At 43.6% G+C, this 20714-nt stretch overlaps 2 protein-coding genes across 5 annotated transcripts in view; one reads left to right on the forward strand and one right to left on the reverse strand.

The window, feature by feature from the left end:
- Positions 1-25: 25 nt before the first annotated feature.
- naa38 (N-alpha-acetyltransferase 38, NatC auxiliary subunit) lies at positions 26-3537 on the reverse strand. The gene is made up of 3 exons (XM_006801698.3): positions 3422-3537; positions 1657-1831; positions 26-476 (listed from the first exon to the last, which is right to left on the reverse strand). The coding sequence occupies exons 1-3, from the start codon at positions 3458-3460 to the stop codon at positions 352-354; spliced, it is 339 nt and encodes a 112-aa protein (XP_006801761.1). The 5' UTR covers positions 3461-3537; the 3' UTR covers positions 26-351.
- Positions 3538-8754: 5217 nt separating this feature from the next.
- Positions 8755-20714, forward strand: part of chd3 (chromodomain helicase DNA binding protein 3) — a 55614-nt gene continuing 43654 nt past the window's right edge. For all 4 annotated transcript variants that reach the window (XM_006801699.3, XM_006801701.3, XM_006801702.3 and 1 more), the window contains exons 1-10: positions 8755-8831; positions 9383-9569; positions 12110-12237; positions 12342-12530; positions 12628-12755; positions 14455-14693; positions 16147-16286; positions 16432-16561; positions 18602-18771; positions 20426-20695. In XM_006801699.3, coding sequence (XP_006801762.2) covers positions 9407-9569; positions 12110-12237; positions 12342-12530; positions 12628-12755; positions 14455-14693; positions 16147-16286; positions 16432-16561; positions 18602-18771; positions 20426-20695 — 1557 coding nt within the window. In that variant the 5' untranslated portion in view covers positions 8755-8831; positions 9383-9406. The remainder of the gene's footprint in view (positions 8832-9382; positions 9570-12109; positions 12238-12341; positions 12531-12627; positions 12756-14454; positions 14694-16146; positions 16287-16431; positions 16562-18601; positions 18772-20425; positions 20696-20714) is intronic.

The raw sequence follows: 20714 nt of genomic DNA on the forward strand, positions 1-20714 counted from the left end.
AAGCGAGGCGAGGACGGCAACAAAGTCTCAAATAGGGTGATTTATTTTAAAACACACTGTAATAAAGACGGGCACTGCAGACACTGAGACATACAAGTAAGCTCTCGTTTACTCACACCTCATGCACGCCCACACCATTTCTACACTCGCTGCATTGTGCAGCAGTTGACGCAAACGCACTCTTTCATCAGTCGCCGAGGGACTGACTGAATCCACGACATCGACACAGAAGGTCTGCGTCCAAAGAGTCTGAGAGACTGACGTCGTCCCTTCTCCTGGGATCGACCACGTCTTGAGTCTGGCTCGGCAGGACTCAGTCACATGAATGCTGTCCAAACAGACGGAGCTCCGTCAGTGGTTAGCTCCGAATCCCTGTGTGTCGTCCAGGCTGTCTGCCTCCACCTCGATGGACACCACGTGGTGGCCGGGAATCATGGCCAGGCCCAGGACTCTGGGTTCGCTCTGGGAGAATGTGTCTGAAAAGAAAACGAGACAACAGGTCAGACTTACTGTGTGATACCTTATTAAGCACACCTGCACGTTAATGTAAATACCAAGTCGGCCAATCACATGGCAGCAAATCAGTGCATTTAGACATGTAGTTATGTAAACAGAATGAGGAAGAAAGGTGATTTAAGGGGCTCTACTAGTCTGAATATTTCTGAAATTTTCCCACACGACCATCTGTGTGGTTCATAGAGAAATTTCTGACAAAGTGAAAATATCCAAGCTGATAGGAAGGCAACAATAACTCATTACAAGCAACGTACGCAGAAGAGCATATTTGAATGAACAGCACATACAGAAAGAACAGCAAGGCTTTGCCCAATAACAACAAAAGAAACAGTCTCATTTTATACTGTGACATTCAGACGGTTGGGACAGAGTTTAGTTTAAAGAGCTACCCTGCCATGTATCACTGGCTACCAACATAGCATAGTCTAAATACCTGCAGCCTAACTGGGGTATTTGACTATGCCCACCCCTTTATAACCCCAGTCCAACCATCATGTCATAAAGCTCAGATCATCTCAAACTGGTTTCTTGAACATGAGAATGAACTCATTGTACTCGAATGGCCTCGTCAGTAACCACATCTCCTCCAACAGAGCAGCCCTGGGATTTGGTGGAATGTTTTCAGCACCTAACATCATCTTCTCTTCCACTACAGTTTGTTTCTTAGCAAAACCAATAATCTAGGAACTAAACTACAGATTAATATATGTAAATATGAAATGATTTTTAACTGTAACATCAAAAGATGATAAAAGTTGCTCCATTTCCATGAGTTTCAAAACAACAGGTCACAGCAAATAAACCACAAAACAGTACAAACAACACAACTTTTACCCATTTCCCTGTGTGTTTTTTTGCCAAGTGAATGACAAAAGCATCGTGTATGAGTTTCCCACAGCTGCTGGTTCTGATCAGTATTATTTTTAGCTTTATTGTTAACCTTTAAGATGGTTTGGCATTGAGTAAAGTCACAGTTTGATAGCACACCTGTGTGTTTAAATATTTCCTGGAAAGACACTTCAAAGATGCTTTGATAATACAACACCATAAAAAGTGCGAGGTGTGAAAAAGAACAGAGCAGCCTTTTTATACAGAGTCAAAGGCATTAGTGGACGCTGTGCTCAGGTCGCCTCTGCGTACCTGTGGATTTAAGGAATTCCTGAGCTGAGCCGAGGATGACGTTGCAGTCCCGATCAGTGCAGAGGAAAAGGCCCACCAGAGTCCGTCCGTCTGTCATGCGGATCCTCATGTTCTTGTTCAGGAGCCCCTCCAGCTTCTGCCGTGCCTGAGATGATGAGGACACTTCAGACTGCTCCTGGGTGAGGACAATAAGGGAAAGTGAGCAAAATAAAACCTAAGCTGAGGGCTAAATTATTATTTAACAAACTAATTGGCACATTATTAATCCATTATTATATTATTTGAAAGAAGCCCTGTTTAGACACATGTAACGACCGCTGTGAAATTTTAGCTTCATATATCAAACACTTCTTATTATACATTTTTCTCCAAAATTGTCCATTGACCCACTTTCATAATGTTTTTTGACCCCAAATTTTAAAATCCGACAGTGTTTGAATGCGAATATCTCAAAAACTATTAAAGAAAAATGTGTGAAATTTGCACTGGTCTTTCGTACCATAAAAGGGAATCAGGATCTTTTTTGGGACACATAAACCAAAAAAAGTATTAGCTAGATAAAATGTGAGAAAATAAATTCCATGCACTCCTGTTAAATCTCATATCTCTTAATACGTACTGACATCTTTTTTTCCTGGTAGAACTTTGTACGTACGTTTGCACTGTCATACATTTTGTGAGTCAAAAAGTTTTAGCGGTGTGCCGTGTGCTTGTTTTCTTTTTGTTTTCTTTTTTCCTTTTGTGATCATTTTTTCTTCTTAAAGGATAAACATTATTTATACTGTGTCCAAGCTGGGTCAACTTTACTGTTATTTCTGAGCCCAAGTGGTACAGGAAGCCAAAATAAGAACAAAGTGCCTTGGGGGCTTGTTTCTAAACAAACAGGACTACAATGAGATGAAACTAAACACGGAGGCAGGATAGTGGTATGTCGAAAGACCACTTTCTGCTCCAAGGTGGGAATTTTTAGTCAATTTATCTGAGCTGCACAGTACTTGTAGGAGGCTACATCAAATGTATGTCCCTTTTCTTTTCATCTGCATGCAAAAATGAGTTTTATTCTTGCTAAACACAGAATGAAAGTTGAATGAAAATGACATTTTCTTAATTTCTGTGACCAAGAATTTCATGTTTAAAAGCTTTCTACTTGCTTCTGCTTGTTTTATGTTACAGTACTGTGAAATGAATCAATATACCATTTAGAAACTGTCACTACTGCATTTTTGCAATGTGATTTTTTTTTTTACTGTTCCAAATTACAGTTCCTGTTCAAGAAAGAAAGGCCTGTGGAAATGTAAGGCTTTTACCTTTAATAGTTTTGAGCTATAAAAAGGCCTGAAAGTAGGTGGATGGGACTTAAAACATATATATTGAAAAAAAAAATAATATATGAAGCTAACATTTTAAAACAATCACTATATATATATCCAAACTCTGGACTATAAATGTTTAGGTAAATCTGAGACGGTCGAGGAAAAAATAATGATTTGAGACAGAATGATCAAACTTTGCATTTCGGTGAGGGAAACTCAACACATAGTGAATCTCTAGTCTGTCGTTATATAAACAGTTAAATAAACGCAGGTTACCAGGTCAGATGTACAAGCTAATTTGTTAGCCACCGACTAACGAATTGGCTACAACTGAAGCAATGACAATGTTGAAATACTTTTCAGTTTAACTATTTTTTAGTCTCAGTTTTGACACGTTAAACGGCACCAACAACCCAGAGACAAACTGAAAAATTAAAACGAGAAACACATACGTGAGTCGAAGGGCCGTTTTCCTCAATCATTGTGGCCATAACCTGCCCCTCTTCTTCTCCTCCGGCATTTGCTTACGGAGCAATTTCATCGACGGACCAACGAAACCGGAAACGATCCAGTTTTATTTTCTTCTTAAAAGGGAGGTCCGTTAGGATGCTGGTAGATTTTTTTTTTTTTAAGTTTACATTATTTAAATGATAAATATTAATAATAATAAAAAGTTAACATTTAAGTCTGTAAATTTATTAATTTTAAGAGGAACTACCAGCTGGCACTGATCAAAGACTTCATTAGCCTCGTTTTAGCACTGTTTGCTAAAGCCTTTTAAAAACTCATATACCCATACTTTTCAAAAACGAAAACTATTACGTGTTCAGAGTTTTATTGTCGGGTAAGTTTGGAGAATTTGGAGTGTGGCATTTTAAAGCTCGCCTGTGTGTCCCCACCGTCGCCACAAGTGGCCGCTACAGGATCATTTTCCCTTCATTTCCTGACACATCGCTATAAAAACACTGATAAAATCACTGAGATTTCTATCTGATTTGTACGCGTTGCTTAACCCATGAGCTTCACTGAAAAGATGACTTGTATAACTTACCAATTGTTACTTAAAAATCCTTTCTGAAGTACCACATTTAAAAACCTGGGGGGAAACTGCTAAAGTCATTACAGTGGTTATGATTGTCGCAAAAATATCATTTTCACCGCACTATTATGGCAACACAATAACAATAAAGTCGCAATATCTGCAGAACAAATAAAAGCAGTCAAGTTAATTTGACTCAAAATAAAAGTAAAGAGAGAGGCTGTCAGCATAACTACAAATGAAATGAACCGTTACACACACTGTAGAGGAACCAATAAGCAAAAGATCCTCCATGCCAAACATCTCCTAACAGAACCATGAAACCCAATTACTTACAGGAAAAAGAGGACAGAGAAGCTGCGTGAGAGAAGAAGAAACACTATGATAGTAAACCTAGTTTTCTCAAGTGCCAAAAATCTAAATCTAAATGACCACATAGATTAAATGTTACACACTGGATAAGACAGATGATGTCAAACTGGAATGTTGGCATGTGAATATAAATATCTGGTTTGCACTTTTCTCTCAAAGTAGAGTTTGGAGGAGGGGCTAATAGTTTCTTTTCTATTTAGTTCCTACGTTTTCCTGCGTTTTTTATTTTTATTTTTATTTATTATTATCGCTGTGAAATATTTTAAAAGACTTTAAAAAGAATTTAGAGTCAAGATTTATGTGAGTCATTCGTGAGAAAGGAAAGATCAAGTTAAGACACGATATGATAAGATCAGACAAACACTGTTCAGCAAACAACCCGGAACAGATGTAACTACTGATGTTAAAAAAAAGCATGATTTTGTAGAAGATATACTCTTGTGCAGCAGTATTCCATCATATATTCACTGTATATCGACGCATCTCTATGTGAATGAAATGAATGAGAGTGAAAATAGAGCCTCATCTAGGTGGTGTGCATAGTTTGTTTTTTTTATATCTGGACTAAAGCCATAATCCACAGATCTTCTTGGGTGGTTTTGTAGTGGCAGTGAGTGCTGGCCTTGCTGCTGACTGTGCTGATGGTATCTTGAATCCTTAGAAGAGGGATGACTGGCATCATACTCGTAACTAAAGGTTTGTATCCTCTTTATCCTTCAAAACTCCACGCATAGCATGCAAAAGAAGGCTATTTTGTGTTTTTGACCTATCTGCAGAGAACTCACCCACATTAAAAAGCTTTTAATATGTGAGGTTAAAGTCATTATCAATGGCATCCCTAACCCTAGTGCTGTGTTTTGGAGAGAACCACATCCTATCCACACACCCATCCATTTAGCTCCTTCTGCTTATCAGATTCAGCGTTGTAGTTGGAGCCCGTCCCAGCTTCTTGGGACACTTAAAATGGCACATTTTAATAGTTTAGGTTAGAATGATAATCACAGATGATGACCTATGCCTTATGAGTTAAAAGGATTTACTTTCTTTTACTGTCCAAAGAAGCCTTAACCCTAAACCTCGATGTGTCACACTTTATCTGGTGGATGTTAAGAGACTCAAACTTTGCTGATTATGTCCTTTACAGTCTTGATATAGTTGGATAGCTCAGGAGTTTTTCATCACCCTCTCCCTCTCCTTCTTATGTGTCTGATAAAACTTTCCCAGAAATCATCATCTCTCAATGTACACGGCCACAACTGGAGCCCATTAACTGGCACAATTAAACCCCAAAAAGCACTGTGTCCCACCTTTACTTTTTAACACTTTATTACAAGTGTTTCACTGGTCAGGGAATACGCTGAGCCAAAACTCAACTGATCAGCACTTCTTCTGCTGCTAATTCAGTCCCACACTGCTGGATTGGCCCCCGCTGCACGCCTCTTATTTAAGCATTATCTGCTCCCCGGGTCGCCTCAGTTCAGACAGCTCAGCTCTGAATGGAGCTCAGGAGCCGGTGTCTTCCTCTGTGTGTCACACTGCATAAAATCTGGGTTAGCTGGAGCGCAGCACCCAGGGGAGGCTTTTCTCTCTCATCCTCGACATGTCTCCCTGCCAAACGGACACGGGGAGTGTTGGTAGTGGCGGGCGGGTGGGCGGGGAGGGGGAAGGCGGGTAGTCACAGCAGAGTAGCGCAGTATGTCAGGGCCTACGGCACATGAGAGCCCTGGCTGGTTTCACCCTTTTTTTTCTTTTGCAATAGCATAGTGAGAAACATGCACGCTTATGAGTACAGATACCTCACTCACACACTCACATACATAGGTAGTGTGGGTTAGAGTATGTAAGCTACACACACACAAAGCTTCCACATCACCAGCCTCTCAATCTGGCAACCGCAGACACCTCAGTGGCCAGAGGCTTAGTGGGTGGGTGGATGGGGGGACTCCAGTCACACACACTGTGATACACTTTCCCTGCACTGACACACACAGACATGTCTCCTCTACCCATGTTGTCTTGCGTCGCGCCGTCTCTCTCTTGGCAGATGTGGCCTTTGGATCAGACACTAATTAAATTCCTCTCCTCTCATTTGTGGGCGCGGGGCGAGCTGAGCCGAAGCAGCTCGAGCACCTGTTGCAGCAGCAGAGAGAGGAGGAGGAGGAGGAGGAGGAGCGTGCTGAGCAGGCGAGGCGTAACTGAAATGCTTGTTTACACGATACCCAGTTATTGGTGTGGGAGCCACAGCTGACAGAGTGACAGATAGCATAGAGACGGAGCGCTGAACTTGGAGACGCGGAGGCTTTACGAGATGTCACAACGGCTACGCTGCCTGAGTTGTCGGCCGTGTGGTCGGGATGTCTTTCAGCTTCTGACACTTTTATAATTCCACATTTTTCCCCTCCTGCATTCACTTACAGATCTGTTGGGACAACAGGAGGGCTAGAGAAGGTTGTATCATGGTGGGGTTCAGGGAGATGTAGGCGTGCTTGCACTGCAACATTTCAGTTATCTTCATATAAAACTTCCTTAGGTTGTTCAACAGTGGATGACACAGCTCTGCGTGTAAAAATAGAGTAGTAATACCTGTGTGCATCAACTACTTTACATACTGTATATAATTTTATAGACATAACTTTCTTTAATTTTAGCTGAAGTGGATTTAAAACTTTTAAAAACATACGTTTCTTCCTTTTTTTAAGAGATAGCAAGGTGCTATTTGAATATCTGTGTGTGTGTCGATGTGTGTACATGTGGCTTATGGTGTAAACCACAATGTGTGGTCAGTAAGACTAGAAAGGTGGTTCACTGAGGTAACAGTGAGCCTGGATTCACAATGCTTGCATTTCTTTATTTGCATGTGCTCAGCATGCAAACTGAATGGAGTGTAAAAGACCTTTTGACTTTGGTGTGGCCTGACCCCCCCAAGGCCTCCTCAGCTAGCTCAAACTTCAGGTAATACTGGGCGGGTGGCCCTTTAACTGTGGGCTGGTTGAGCAGGTGACCCGTATGCCAAAGGCTGCTGCAGCTGCACAGTCTGAGTCTGCCCACTGGCCATTTCCTCCACTCTTGCCCTGCCTTATCTCTGCACTATCCTTTCAAAATAAAGGCTGAAAATACAAAAAGTAAATGTTACTACATATAAAACCCTTCCACAGTGTGTCTTTGGTCCTGTCTTCCTCCTCTCACCCCCAAGTGGTCGCAGCAGATGGCTGCCCCTCCCTGAGCCTGGTTATGCTAGAGGTTTCTTCCTGTTAAAGAGAGTTTTTCCTTCCCACTCTCACCAAGTGCTTACTCATGGGGGTAGTGTGATTGTTGAGGTTTTTTCTGTATTATTGTAGGGCCTCTACCTCATATAAAGATAAAAACCCTTTACCTTTATATGAGTCTACTGTTGTTGTGATTTAGCACTTTATAAATAAAATTTCACACTCTTCCCTCTAACTCTGAACAAATGTTCAGACACTCTAGGGCCGACTACAGTTTGCTGAAGCGAATTAAACAGTAAAGACATGAGCAGCTTATTGGAACACAGGTGCTGAGATATTAAAGGGACCAAGGGTCTACTGCTACTAGATATTGGTTCACTGGGAAACAAGAGATTGCAAGAAATGTGTAATTTGTTCCGTATTTATTCAATATCTCTTTCAAATGAAATAGGAATCATGTATTTTAAAACATAATGCGCCTTTTAAAAATATATTTAAATTCTTTTTTTAAACCATATATTTGAATCTTTAGTGAAGTCACAGTTTCCTGCCTGACCCTGATTTTCTATGTGAGGCTTGAATGCGAAAAAAAAAAAAGCAAATCAAAATTCCTTTTGTCAAAACAAAAGTGCCCCCGGGCAGCTACCGAGGGCTGGCCGGGGTCTAGGCATTCCCATGGCCTTACTGCCATCCAGTTGTCACAGCTCGGCGCTAACGAGAGCGCGACTTTACAGCGAGAGCTCGGAAAATCTCTCGTGGCCGTTTTAAACGCCGGTGCGAGAGACGGCGTGCGCACTTGGAGCCGTTTCTCGCGGTGCTTTCTAGAGGTGGAAACGCGGTTTTGCATACCCCGACCTGTTTCCATCCCCACCACAAGTAGTTAATTTTTTAAGCAATACAATCTGATGTAAGTCTGGGCATGGCTGCGGCAGATTTTCCCAACCCCCCTCTCTCACTCACTCTCTCTCTCTCCTCTCTCTCAATCCCTCCCCAGCACTCATACACACGCACACGCTCACACACACACACACACACACACACACACACACGTATATATACAAGCGCGTGCCCAACCCTACTGCTGCTGCTCCAAAATAATTTCTTTTTCTTTTTTTTTTTTTTGAAGCACAACGGTGGGGGCTCGGGAGAATATAAGGTGGCCATATTTGATAGATTTGTGTCGGGGTCTGCAATGCAGAAAGCGAGAGTTGTTGCGTGTGATCTGGCAAGTGACAGTGACACCAGGCAAGTCTGTCGGATTCGTGACTGATCCGGACTTGAGGGGCTGGGAGGGTGGGGGGGATAGAGAAAGAGAGAGCGAGAGAGAGGGAAAAAAGAGAGGAGGGGAGGTGGGGGGGGTCAGAGAGAAAAGAAACAAACAAGTAACAATGTAACTTACATGCAGTCACACACCCCTTTTTTTTGCTCCTTGTAACAATGTGTACGTTTTTGAGGAGGGAGGGGGCGCGCGGAGGGAGAAAGAGAGAAGGAGAGAGAGAGAGAAAGGAGGAGGGGGGTGCGTTCTGAAATAATATAGTCAGCCATTTTTTATGTAAGGGGATTTTTTTTTCTTATTGGGGGGGTTGTTAAAAAATAAATATAAGAGGGCGGCCATCTTTGTTGCTCTGCCTTGGTGTAAAATATTCCAAAACGCCCCCCACTTTTTCCTGAGCCGATTTGAATATTAAATAAATATCATATAATCGGACAAGAACGCGCTTTTTCTCCCCCTTTCTTCTTCTTCTCCTTCTTCTTTCTTCCCCCCTTCTTCTTTTTTTTTTTTTTTTAAATACAAGGACGGATCCAATGACAGGGATATAATGTCCTCTCCTCTCCGGTCCTGTGAGGAAGACGAGGGCATGGTGGTTAATTCCGAGGGAGGAGATTTTGATGAAGAAGACGACGACGGGGACCTGGACGAGAACGCAAGCGACATAAACTCGCCGGCGGCGCCTCGGGAAACTGCAACACCAGCCGCGCCAGGTACAGTAAAAAACGGGAAACTGGCGGACAGGTCGGGAGCGCGCACACGAAATAAGAAATACACACACTCACGCGCGCTTTTTTGCTGCTTTTCTTAGAGGCACAAATATAAGATAGAAAAGCGCGTGATGGAAGTGTCCGAAACCCGCAGATCTTCCTTCTTTTAATCCCCCCACCTCCTCCAACACATCCCATCCAGGTCCACATCGGTACAGTAGAAAGCAGCGAGATCTCGAGTGCGCGCAGACAACAACAACAACAAAAAAGAAAGAAAGAAAGCCTCCTTTAACACTTTTTCCTTCCTCTTAAAAAAAGACAGCCGCACTCAGGCTGCTGTCCTGTTATGGCAGCTATACGTTGCTGTAGGTGCCATATTTGCAGCTGCGAGAGCGCGCTGTGCAAACACAAGTCCAGTTTGCAACAAAAACGCCACAAACTCACACACACAACCTACTGATGTGTTTCTGCTGTGTTTTGCACTTTGTCCTCACTCCACTTCCTCTTTGCGTCTAGCATCCCCAGCAAAAGTTTAAACTGAACTTGGCACCGCTGTTGTGGCTTTGCCTCCCCCCTCACTTCGTCGCAATCTCACTTCACAGCCGTGAAAAGTTGTTGAAAAGAAAAAAAAATAGTCCCTTGTTTTTTTTTTTTTTATTGGTGGGGTTCTTGGACGTGCAGGACTTGCAAATTGTTTTTAAAAAGCAGAGGTCTGCGGGGGTAATGAGGTCGCCCTGAAGGACTGGCACACACGCTAGCATGGACTCTCCTCTTGGCCGGAGGCTATGTATAAATCTGATAGCAGTCTGGGGAGACGATGCAGTCACAGAGCCGGGCGAGTGTGTGAAATCGCGGCGAGAGGCACAAACTGCCTGGTTGTCGCTGTGATAGGTCAGGACAGGACAGCACTGCCCCGCATGCTGTTCGTTTTCTTGCAAAAGGTGCCTATACTGCGTTCAGCTCCGGAGGACCTGCTCGGTCGTTACCCGTATTAAACGTCTATTATCGGGCATGTTTGGCGCCTCGGAGCTGGGTGTTAGTGTGTCTGTGTCTCATTCTGATTCTTAACCGCCCCCTTTCGCAGCAGCAGCAGCAGCAACAACATACAAATATCGATCGCGTCAGGCGATGATTGAGTAAATGACATTCTGGAAGTTTCTGTGACAGTGAACTTGCACTGGGGGGCAGTGAAAGTGAAGGGTGCAGAGAGTGGAGGCTGGTTAACCACACTGCAACAGTGGAGATCAGATGCACGGCTGAAAGCTGCCGTCGTGGGCTGTACTGTGAGCTCTGCTTTGGATGTGACTGAAGCACAGAGTTAAAAGTCAGCTCGGAGCTCCGAGTGTCAGGACGGCAGCCTGCACAAATCATCCCACTGCGCTCTTTTTTGTACTTAATTAGCTCGAGGGCTCCGTGGACCTGCTGTCACGCAGTGCGAGACAGATAAATTAGTGTCGAGGCCTCCCGGCGGGAGGACCTTAACCCCATCGCGACCTTGTTTCCAGCAGCGGTCACAGCGGTGGTCAGGGGGCCTGAGCGGGAGAGAAGTCGTTTCAGTTCACCGCTCCGGCGGCCTCTGAATCACCGAGCCCCGCGTGCGTGCCGCTGCCGCCCCCGGCGTGTGTTCGGCGGCTGAACGCTGCACGCAGACGCGGGAAGTGGGGTTGGCTGGTGGACGGGGTGGGAGTGAGGAGGAGGTGAGGGGATGGCTGTTGCTGCTGCTGCTGGTGGTGGTGGGGGGAGCGCGCACCAACAAAGGCAGGCAGACAATAAAAACCGACAAATCGCAGCCTGTGAAACGGGACGAGCGGCTGGCGAAGACCGCAGCCCATATTTTGGTTATGCTTCAACGCTTTGCTGCTTTCTCCGTGAAGCCCGGGCTGCTATCTTCCCTCGTCTTCCTGTGTTTCTCTTGTCATTTCCAAGCCAGGTCGGCCTGCAGGTTAAATTGCTTTCTCCCCCCGTGGCTGCGATGATTCCCACGTACAATCGGGAATAACTGGACATTTTCAGGTCTTATGCCACATAATGTCAGCTGGTTTCAGTTGCTGCACATTGGCTCAGACCCCTCTGAGCTGTCTGAGGTTTTCAGATTATTTCTTCCCTGAAATAAAAGTTTTATAAATTTAAATCCTCCTTCAACTCATCAGGATGTATCCATTGATTATCAGCAACAACCCCACCACCACCACTTCCTCCCCCAGGGCTCTTTTTTTCTTTTCTTTTTCTTTTTAACAAGGGTAATGATCACCCTTTGCATTGCCATAAACCAATTACATCCCCAGGCTGCAGCAACTGGCTGTCAAATCTACTTAGAGCGCTCTGACAAACTATCTAATTTAGCATGTGTCACAATTCAGACAAGGTCAGAGGTCAGCGATGCCACTGTGTGGCTATCGTGCAGCTTTTGTCATGTGTAATTATGTTCAGCTGGGATTAGCGGGCTTGTCGGGGAGCGTTTTGAGAAGATTAATGTTCAGCTGATTCTGATAGCTGTCTTTTCTTCCACGCTTTCTTAACCCTTTCTCTCTCTTCCTCCTCAGAGGAAGAGGCAGAGCTATCAGACAGAGAGGTCCCGTTGAGGAAGAAAGGCCGGCCGAAGAAGAAGAAGGACACAAAAAAGAAAGACAAGGAAGGGAAACCTGTCAAAGCAAAAAAACGCAAGAAGATCGTGAGTTTCCTCGGCCTGTGGATTTTGGAAGTTTGACGTCCACATTACAGCGTCTTAACTGCTCTTCTTCCTTTTTTGTTTTTCATCTCTCGCTGCATGCACAGGACAGTGATGTAGAGAGAGACTCGGATAGAGAAAGAGACTACGGCGAGAACTCGGACAGCATTGCCAGCGACTATGGATCTGGTGAGAAAAAGAAAAAGAAGAAACATAAAGAAAGGAAAGAGAAGAAAACCAAGAAAAAGAAAAAAGACGATGGGGATCGAGACAGCAGTCAGGAGGAAACAACGAAGGTAAAGACGTTTTCGCTTGACTCCCAAAAACCCCAACAGTGATCAACAGTGACGAGTCCACCCTTGTTCACGGTCTGATGCTCTGCTTTCTTCTCAGCAACCGTTAGAACAGAAGACCTCAGCCCAGCTGGCGAGGGAGTGGGGCCTGGAGGATGTCGATCACATCTTCACAGAAGAGGACTACAGGGAGCTCACCAACTACAAAGCCTTCAGCCAGTTCATGAGGTATGGCCTGCTCTCTGTTCTCGGTGGGTGGGTGACATCAAGACAGCTAAACCTTCCCCAATAGGCTCCACAGATTAGGTTTACTGGATGGTTAAATAGGTTCAGACCACTCACTTCTGATGAGCTGTCGTCAGGTGGAAAAAAGGTGCTCGACATTCAAATTTCTCTCGCTTTTCAGGGTAAAAGACGAGTAAGAGTGCTGACGTCCTGTGGGAACGTTTGTCTGGAAATGTCGTGTCATTACGCCTGTATTCAAAAGACATTAGCTCCCCACACTCGCTGTGACTTTGCACTGCAGGGGTGCAGTTTGGAAATCGTTTGATTCTAACTTCTGTTTGAGTTGCAGAGTGGAGTCAGATCCCCGTTAGCCGATCTGATGGGAGTGGAAGTGCTGCTGCTAACTATGTGGATGTTGACAGTGTGCTTATGGCTTGTTGTCAAAGGAGCTTGCAAAGAAAAGCGTCTGGACTTCTTTAAGTTGCTTGAAGACGTTTCACCTCTCATCCGAGAGGCTTCTTCAAGCAACTTAAAGAAGTCCAGACGCTTTTCTTTGCAAGCTCCTTTGACTACGTTGACCTGGATGACTGAGAACCTTCACAGACTTATGGCTTGTTATTCTTTACTCCCCCACAGTGGTGTCTACATCTGCTGGTAAGCTTACTGTAACTGCTCAGCTCATGTGACAAGGCTGGTTAGGAGAGTGAGGATTCCTCGGCTTGGCTGGCTAACTTTTACAGAGTTCAGGTGCTTGAGGGTCTTGATCCCGAGCAGCTGTGGTGATACAGGTGCCCACCTGGTCTGTTGTGGTGATGACAGAGCTGAGCCTCTAGGCAAAGTTCCTACCTGGCATCTAGCTGACAGACAGAAAGTAGCTATCTGTGAAATATTTCTAAACTCGAGGAGAAGCTTGTTCATCTTGGAGATGCTCTGAGTTAAGGTGCCTCATGGCTTTCGTGGTGAGGTGTATTTTGGGCTTGGTGACCTCAGGCCTGATCCAAGATGTCTTGAAGACATTGTATGTTATGACTGAAATGCTTCATTATGGTCCCTAATCTGTAGGCGGTGGCTAGAGACAGAGAGAGGGGAGATCTAGTCAACTCTGTTTGACTTTTGCCCCCTGGGACAAGGACCCAAATAAGCAGTAGAACGGATGGTTAGATACAATAGAAACATCAATAAACGTCCATATATGGTTGATTCTACAACACATGCAAATGAAACGGTTTCATTGACAGGAATTGAACCTATTAATACCAAATGAACCTTAATAATAATAATAATGATGTCAAAACGATTTGATACTTTTTGGTGGCACTGCTTCCTCCTTAATGAAGAAGACATCCTGTTAAGTGTCTGTTAGCACAGACGCCAGTAGCCTGGGTTGACTACTATTACTTGTTTCTGTCCCCCTGTGGCAGCTGTGTCTTTATCATCCCAGCTTTGTATAAATGAGACAGCAGCCCCCGTGTTACATGTAACACTGTGTCAGCAGCAGCCTGAGCCTCGGTCTCTGGGGCTGACTCATACCTGCTTTGACTCTGATAAGTAATGTGTAATGCCCAGCGCCTGTTCAGCCAAATTGTCTGCAGCTGGTAGGAAAGCTAATTGACAAATGAACCTGGTGATTGGCTCTCTTGATGGAGGTGAAAGTTTATTAATTTTGGTTATGTGGTTTCGCTCTCACAACGCTCTCTCTTAGGCCGATGATCGCCAAGAAGAACCCTAAGATCCCCATGTCAAAGATGATGACCATCCTGGGGGTCAAGTGGAGGGAGTTTAGCTCTAACAACCCCTTCAAGGGCAACGCTGCAGCTGTGGCGGCGGCGGCTGCTGCCGCTGCCATCGCTGTTGCCGAGCAGGTCTCTGCAGCGACCGCCTCACCCGAACCGCCACCTCAGCCTCCACCTGTTAGAAAAGCCAAGACAAAAGAGGGCAAAGGTCTGTCGTCTTCCCATTCCTGTACTAGGACAATGAGATGTTTTCGAGGCACATGATGAACACAGCAGATGTTGACCGATGTTAGGTTTACAGAACTGCGCAAAAATGTTGAGCCACCCCTCATTTCTTTAGATTTTGTTTCCAAGGAGCCAGACTTTTATGTCAATGTTTTTAAGTGGTCTAGAGCAATAGTTGTCCAGACTTTCTGAAAGTATTTCAAAATCTTTCTTTGGAAACTCATTTTTACTTCAATCCTAGTCCCTGATCACTTTCAGAGAAATGGTTTTATTTGTTTGTTTAAACTACTTAACACTGAGCTGTGGATCATCAAGCTTAAAAAAGGCACCTAACTGGAGTGACACCTAATCAGTTTTGTGTCTACACTTAACAGACAAAGAACTGATTCTAAATTTTATCTTTAGGCACTTTTTTTAACAAGCATCTTGTCACAAAAAAATTATTTGTCCCCATTTCTTTATTTGAATCTACAATAAAGATCACACAGTTGCGCAGACATAAAATAGTATTTTTCTTCACCAATGAGGAGATTGACAAAGAGGTATTAGCTGAAAACTTTGCATATCTCAGCATGGTGTGGAGTCTGTCTTCCATTTGCCCATGAAACTGTACAAATGGATGCCAGAAGGAGAGGTGTCAGGCCAAAATCTACAGCAGATGGACAGTATCTGAAAGTCGTGTCCTTAAGAAACAGGTAAAACAGTCTGACAAAGACCTGACACAAAGATCTGAGTAATAAATGGTGTCAGTGTCAGCTGTCTGTCAAGAAGCCATTTTTAAGGAAGGGAAGCAGGGAGAAAAGACTGGGGGTATGTCAAATTACACAAGAATTATGAACGTAGATGATCCATTAGATCATGCAATACCTGCAAAGCATCTGATTGGCAGCAGCTTCATTTTTCAGCATGACAATGATCCAAAAAACGCTGCCAATGCTGTAAAAACATACCTGGATAGAAAAAGACACAGTGGAACTCTATCAGTCATGGATTGGCCTCCTCTGAGCTCGGACCTCAACATTATTGAAGCAGTGTGGGATCATTTTGACAGAGAACAGAACAAAAGGCAGAAACATCCAAAGAAGAGCTTTGAAAGTCCTTCAAGAAGCCTGGAGAACTATTCCTAAAGACTGCTTGAAGAAATTACAGGAAAGCTGACTAAGAGAGTTTAAGAATAAAGGTGGTCAAACCAAATATTGACTTTCAAACTGAATAGAAATATATTTCCATGTATTTTTGCACGTTTCAACTAACTGCTGCACCTGTTTCCCCTTTTCCTAGCAAAATCTAAGGGTATGAGGGGTGGCTTGAGACTTTTGCACATGTGCTTTACATGCTAATGCAGAGCAGTAAACTAATGCTAACATCTCATTTACCTCTATCCCTTTTCTGATACAGCTCACTGATACAGCTTCTTTGTTATGCTGTCTGCCCAGGTCCGGGTTACAAGAAGCGCAGTAAAAGTCCTCGAGTTCCAGACAAGAAAAAGGCTTCAGCCGTAGCCAAAGCTAAAAAGATGGCACCCATCCGTATTAAATTATCACCTATCAGTGCCAAGAGGAAGAAGAGCTGCTCGGTGAGTCTGAAGTTTAGAGTATTCGTGAAACACTGAATCGGTGGAAGTTAAAAACAGCGTCGCTCCCTGTTGTTTTCCTCTGTTTCTTGTTACCTGTCTCTCCTCCCTTCACTCACTGCCCCCGTGCTTTCTCGTGCTCTGCTAGAGCGAGGATATGGATGAGGACGAGTCTGAGCAGGAGGACTCCAGCGTTCACAGCTCCTCGGTTCGCTCTGACAGCTCTGGCCGAGTGAAGAAGAACAAGCGCGGACGGCCTGCCAAGAAGAAGAAGAAAAGTAAGCGCGGCCTGCTTGTTATACGTACAGCACATAATTATAAATGATGTACAGCCTCTCTGTCCACATCCATCTTACAGCTCCACTGTTAAGTTTACTTTGGCTTATTGGAATCCAAAGGAATAATGCAGCTCAACTCTTCTGGTTCAGACAATAATCTTCTCTCTTTGCTGATAAAAGTGTATTTAAAAGGATGAACCTGAGCTGGGAAACAGTATTAACAGCAGTGGAGCGATGACTGAACTGTGTGAGGGATGAGATAGGCAGAGGATGAAGGTGCTTCCAGCTGCAGATGAATACAGTTACAGTCTGTATACTCTTGGAGTATATTTTTAGCAGCTATTTAACAAAACATTCATATTACTGGAGCTCGGTTAAAATGGAGACAGCGTGCAGATTTTCACCTTTTATTCAAAGGAGTTGAACAAAAATACTGCACAAAGTGAATAATTAGACTTTTTATAGTCTCCTATTTATAACACAAAACTGGAGATGCATAAACATAAAACATTAAAAAAAAATCAAAAATAAAATGTTGATTTTCAGTAGTCTGGAGTGCATGGACATCCCCAAACAATAGCTTCCTCCTTCCACCTGCTTAATGCAGCTGTCTTTAGTTACTTGTTAATGTGTCTCTCTGTCTTCAGTTGCGTGTTCAGGATGAGAAATGCGTGCTCGATCGGGTTGCGATCAGGTGATTGGCTCTGCCATTCCATGTGATTCCACTTGTTAACCTTCAATAAGCTCTGTTCTCTTCAGAATTAATGTGGCTGCTTCTGTTTTCTGTCCCATCATCAATAAACAATAGTGCCCAGTGTCACTGGAAGCTGCGGGTAACCATTCGTCACACTGCCTTTACCGCGTTTCACAGATTATGTTGATTATGAGCAGAAGGAGCAGCCTTCATAATTCTTTCTTCTGTTATTGTGGGGCAGATTAGTGTGTCCAAAAATGCTGTTCCTGAGCTGCTCGAAAGGGTTTTTTAGACATAATTTGGTCAAATCTAATCTGAGCCTTTGCATATTCTGGGATAGCTTATGTTTTATTGTTTGTTTGTTTGTTTTTCATTAAATCTGTTCTCAAGTTAAGATATGCTTACTTCCTGATATGTTTTCTCAGTTGGATGTTGTGAACAGACATTTCTTTACCATAGAAAGGATCCTATGATCATCCACAACTGGACGTCCAGGTCTCCTTATGTAGCGGAGCTCAGTTGCTTAGGCAACCATCTATTGTATTTAGCAGTCCCTCATATGTTAGTTTACAGTATTATTACCTCCCATTTAGTAGTTTCTTAAATTGCCAAAATTGATATAAGTTTGACTCTAATCTTGAAGTTGAACTTGTTTCGCTTGCGCTGATCACATGCTGTGAGTTCACATCAACAGCTTACAAACGCAACTATTGGAATAAAGAAAGACCTTTTACATTTTTAGTTAGTGAAGAAATAACATAAAAATATAACACATGCCTTTTTCATAGACAGGTGTGTTTTGTGTGTGTGAATTACACTGAGGCCATGGAAAGAAGGCACTGTGTATAAAAATGACTTCAGTTTCTCAGTGATGAATGCACTATTTTGTTCAACTCCCCAAATGCAAACTGAGACTCTGCACTTAATCCAAACTCATTACACGTGCATCCATAGGCTAAATCTGACTGTTGTCACGTCTGATAGCGTGATTTCATTTTGCCAAGAAGGTCAAAACTTGATCAATTGCAAACCTTCTGCATTACAAGCGTGCAGATGTGCTGCAAATCCGAGCAGCTTCAGGTGTTTCACTTGCGTTTTTCAGTTTTTTTTTTAGTTCTGAAAATGTTCAAACATGCAGCACGTACCTAAAACTTCACCCCGTGTTCTTGAAAACGTCACGCACATCTCTCACATTTGACTTCACTTGTTTTAAGTTACACATGAAACTGCATGGTTATAGTTGGAAGTGAAAAATGAGCAGTTTGGGGGTGAAAAACACAGAAATGGTTTGTGACCTTTTGTCAGTGCTTGTCAACTCGCCCTGTGCTTACTATCTCCCTTCCCAGGTGAAGAGGAAGGGGATGGCTATGAGACCGATCACCAGGACTACTGTGAGGTGTGTCAGCAGGGCGGGGAGATCATCCTGTGCGACACCTGTCCTCGAGCGTACCACCTCGTCTGCCTTGAGCCTGAGCTGGACAAGGCCCCCGAGGGCAAGTGGAGCTGTCCCCATTGTGTAAGTACAACTGCGCAGGAGCGCATCTGCTCCTGTTTTTTATTTTCCCGTCTCCTTTGCATCGTTTTTATTCCACAACTTATCTCCGAGCTGTGTGGCTACCTGAGCAGCAAAAACACCTGTTATTGTTAGTTAAAGCTTGTTTTCATTTGCTTGGAGGATCAGATGAGTAGAAACCCTTTAAGCTTATCAGAAATCTGAGCGGGGAAGCGGCTACGTGCAGACATCCTGCCTCAACAAAAAACTGTCGCCAAATGTGGGTGTAATCTATTCAGCAATGGCACAAATATTGCTCAGTGCTAATTTCTAGATGCTGTGAAGTCTTGGTATCAGATCTCTGAGATTAGTCAGTTAAGGTGCTGTGAAACTGCTCACTAAATTGCTGCATTAAATCCACTGTGTAGAATTTTATGTGATTGTTTCGACTGGTTTAGCTTTTTAGTTTCTTTATGAGTCACGTGTTTTTATCTGTAGGGACGACCTGGTATTGATATCGAAAGTGTGAACAAAGTGAGCGATACTTGTGCTTAAATGTCATTTAGCTAACTGACTGGAGGAGCGGAGAAAAAGAGGGAAAGGGCATGCACTGGTGACAAACAGGAAGCTGAGAAGAAGCTTTTTACCTGCTGTTTATTCAGCGCAAGTGTCAGGTTTATCTGAGTCAAGTATCCCTGAATACCAAGAAGTGGTAGACTGGCATCGAATTTGAAGGAGAGCTGTATCAAAGCAGTATAACTGTCACACTCAAGGTGTTTATTGATGTGCTAGTGAGATACTTACACTTTGAAAGGGTTGGGGATTTTTTCTGGTCCTTTTTTTGGAAAGTTTCGACTCCCCCGAGTAGGTGCTATAGCACAGTCAAAATTTCCACTTCATTAATCGCGAACATTTCAACAATCAAATCAAATGCCATGTTGTAAATATGTATGCATTATTCAAAAAGCAATGATTTGTAATGCCGTGTAACCATTCTGCAGTTTGAAAGTCACTGGTTCTTGCAAATAAACGATTTCAAATTCTCATTTTATTCTGCACAGCAAGGCGAAAAGCTCCTTGCTTTCCTCCGGAGTGTTAGCTCCCTATATGTCACCAGGCTACATTTACAAATTGGCAAATGCCAGTTTTAATATCGTACAGTAGTTGCCAAAGCTGTGTTTTATATAAGATTGGGTCTGTAGTGACTGAGATAGCAGACATTTACTTTAACTGTCAGTGTTGCACAGGGATAGTAGACCCCAAATATGGGTTACATACTGCAGCTGTTACATAAATCAGGTATTTCTTTTTTTAACCTTTATTCACCCAGAATAGGCTCACTTGGAGCAGTGGTCTATTTTTCACAAACTCCATCCTTCACAGTCACGGAGGCCTACTTAAAACAGCACCTGAGCAGCTCCAGCAAAGGTCCTTCTCCCTCTTATCTTATGTCTCACAATCACATTCCCACTTAAGGCTAAAAGAGTCAATGGGAGCCAGGACTCTCAGTGCAGTGAACAGCTGGCAACATTAGCAGCTTAATTCTTTTCTGTGAGTCATTAATATGTAACCACAAAATTCTCAATAAGCATCTTGTGGTTGTTAAAAGCTCCTTTTACTTCATGTGTTCAGGATGTTCCTCAGTTTAACAGTTTTGTTTTCTCTCGCTTTCTTCCAGGAAAAAGAGGGAATCCAGTGGGAAGCAAAAGACGAAGACTTTGAGGATTTTGAGGAGGACAGCGAGGACAGAGTGATATCAGAGGTCGGCGCGAGGGTCGCCACTGGGGCGGAGGAGGAAGATGACGACCACATGGAGTTCTGTCGGGTGTGTAAAGACGGAGGTGAGCTGCTGTGCTGCGACACCTGTACGTCTTCCTACCACATCCACTGTCTGAACCCGCCGCTGCCGGAGATTCCCAACGGAGAGTGGCTGTGTCCACGATGCACGGTCAGTTGATGCTCTTGTC

Source organism: Neolamprologus brichardi, chromosome 3, assembly GCF_056152115.1.
Source record: "Neolamprologus brichardi isolate AB-2024 chromosome 3, ASM5615211v1, whole genome shotgun sequence".
NCBI classification, from domain to species: Eukaryota; Metazoa; Chordata; class Actinopteri; order Cichliformes; family Cichlidae; genus Neolamprologus; species Neolamprologus brichardi.

Coding starts and splice junctions, on each gene's coding strand:
- naa38 (XM_006801698.3), bottom strand. CDS start 3,460: ATGGCCACAATGATTGAGGAAAACGGCCCTTCGACTCAC. Junction 1,832..3,421: donor AAAACGGCCCTTCGACTCAC/GTATGTGTTTCT, acceptor GTCCTCACCCAG/GAGCAGTCTGAAGTGTCCTC. Junction 477..1,656: donor GGAATTCCTTAAATCCACAG/GTACGCAGAGGC, acceptor TTTTCTTTTCAG/ACACATTCTCCCAGAGCGAA.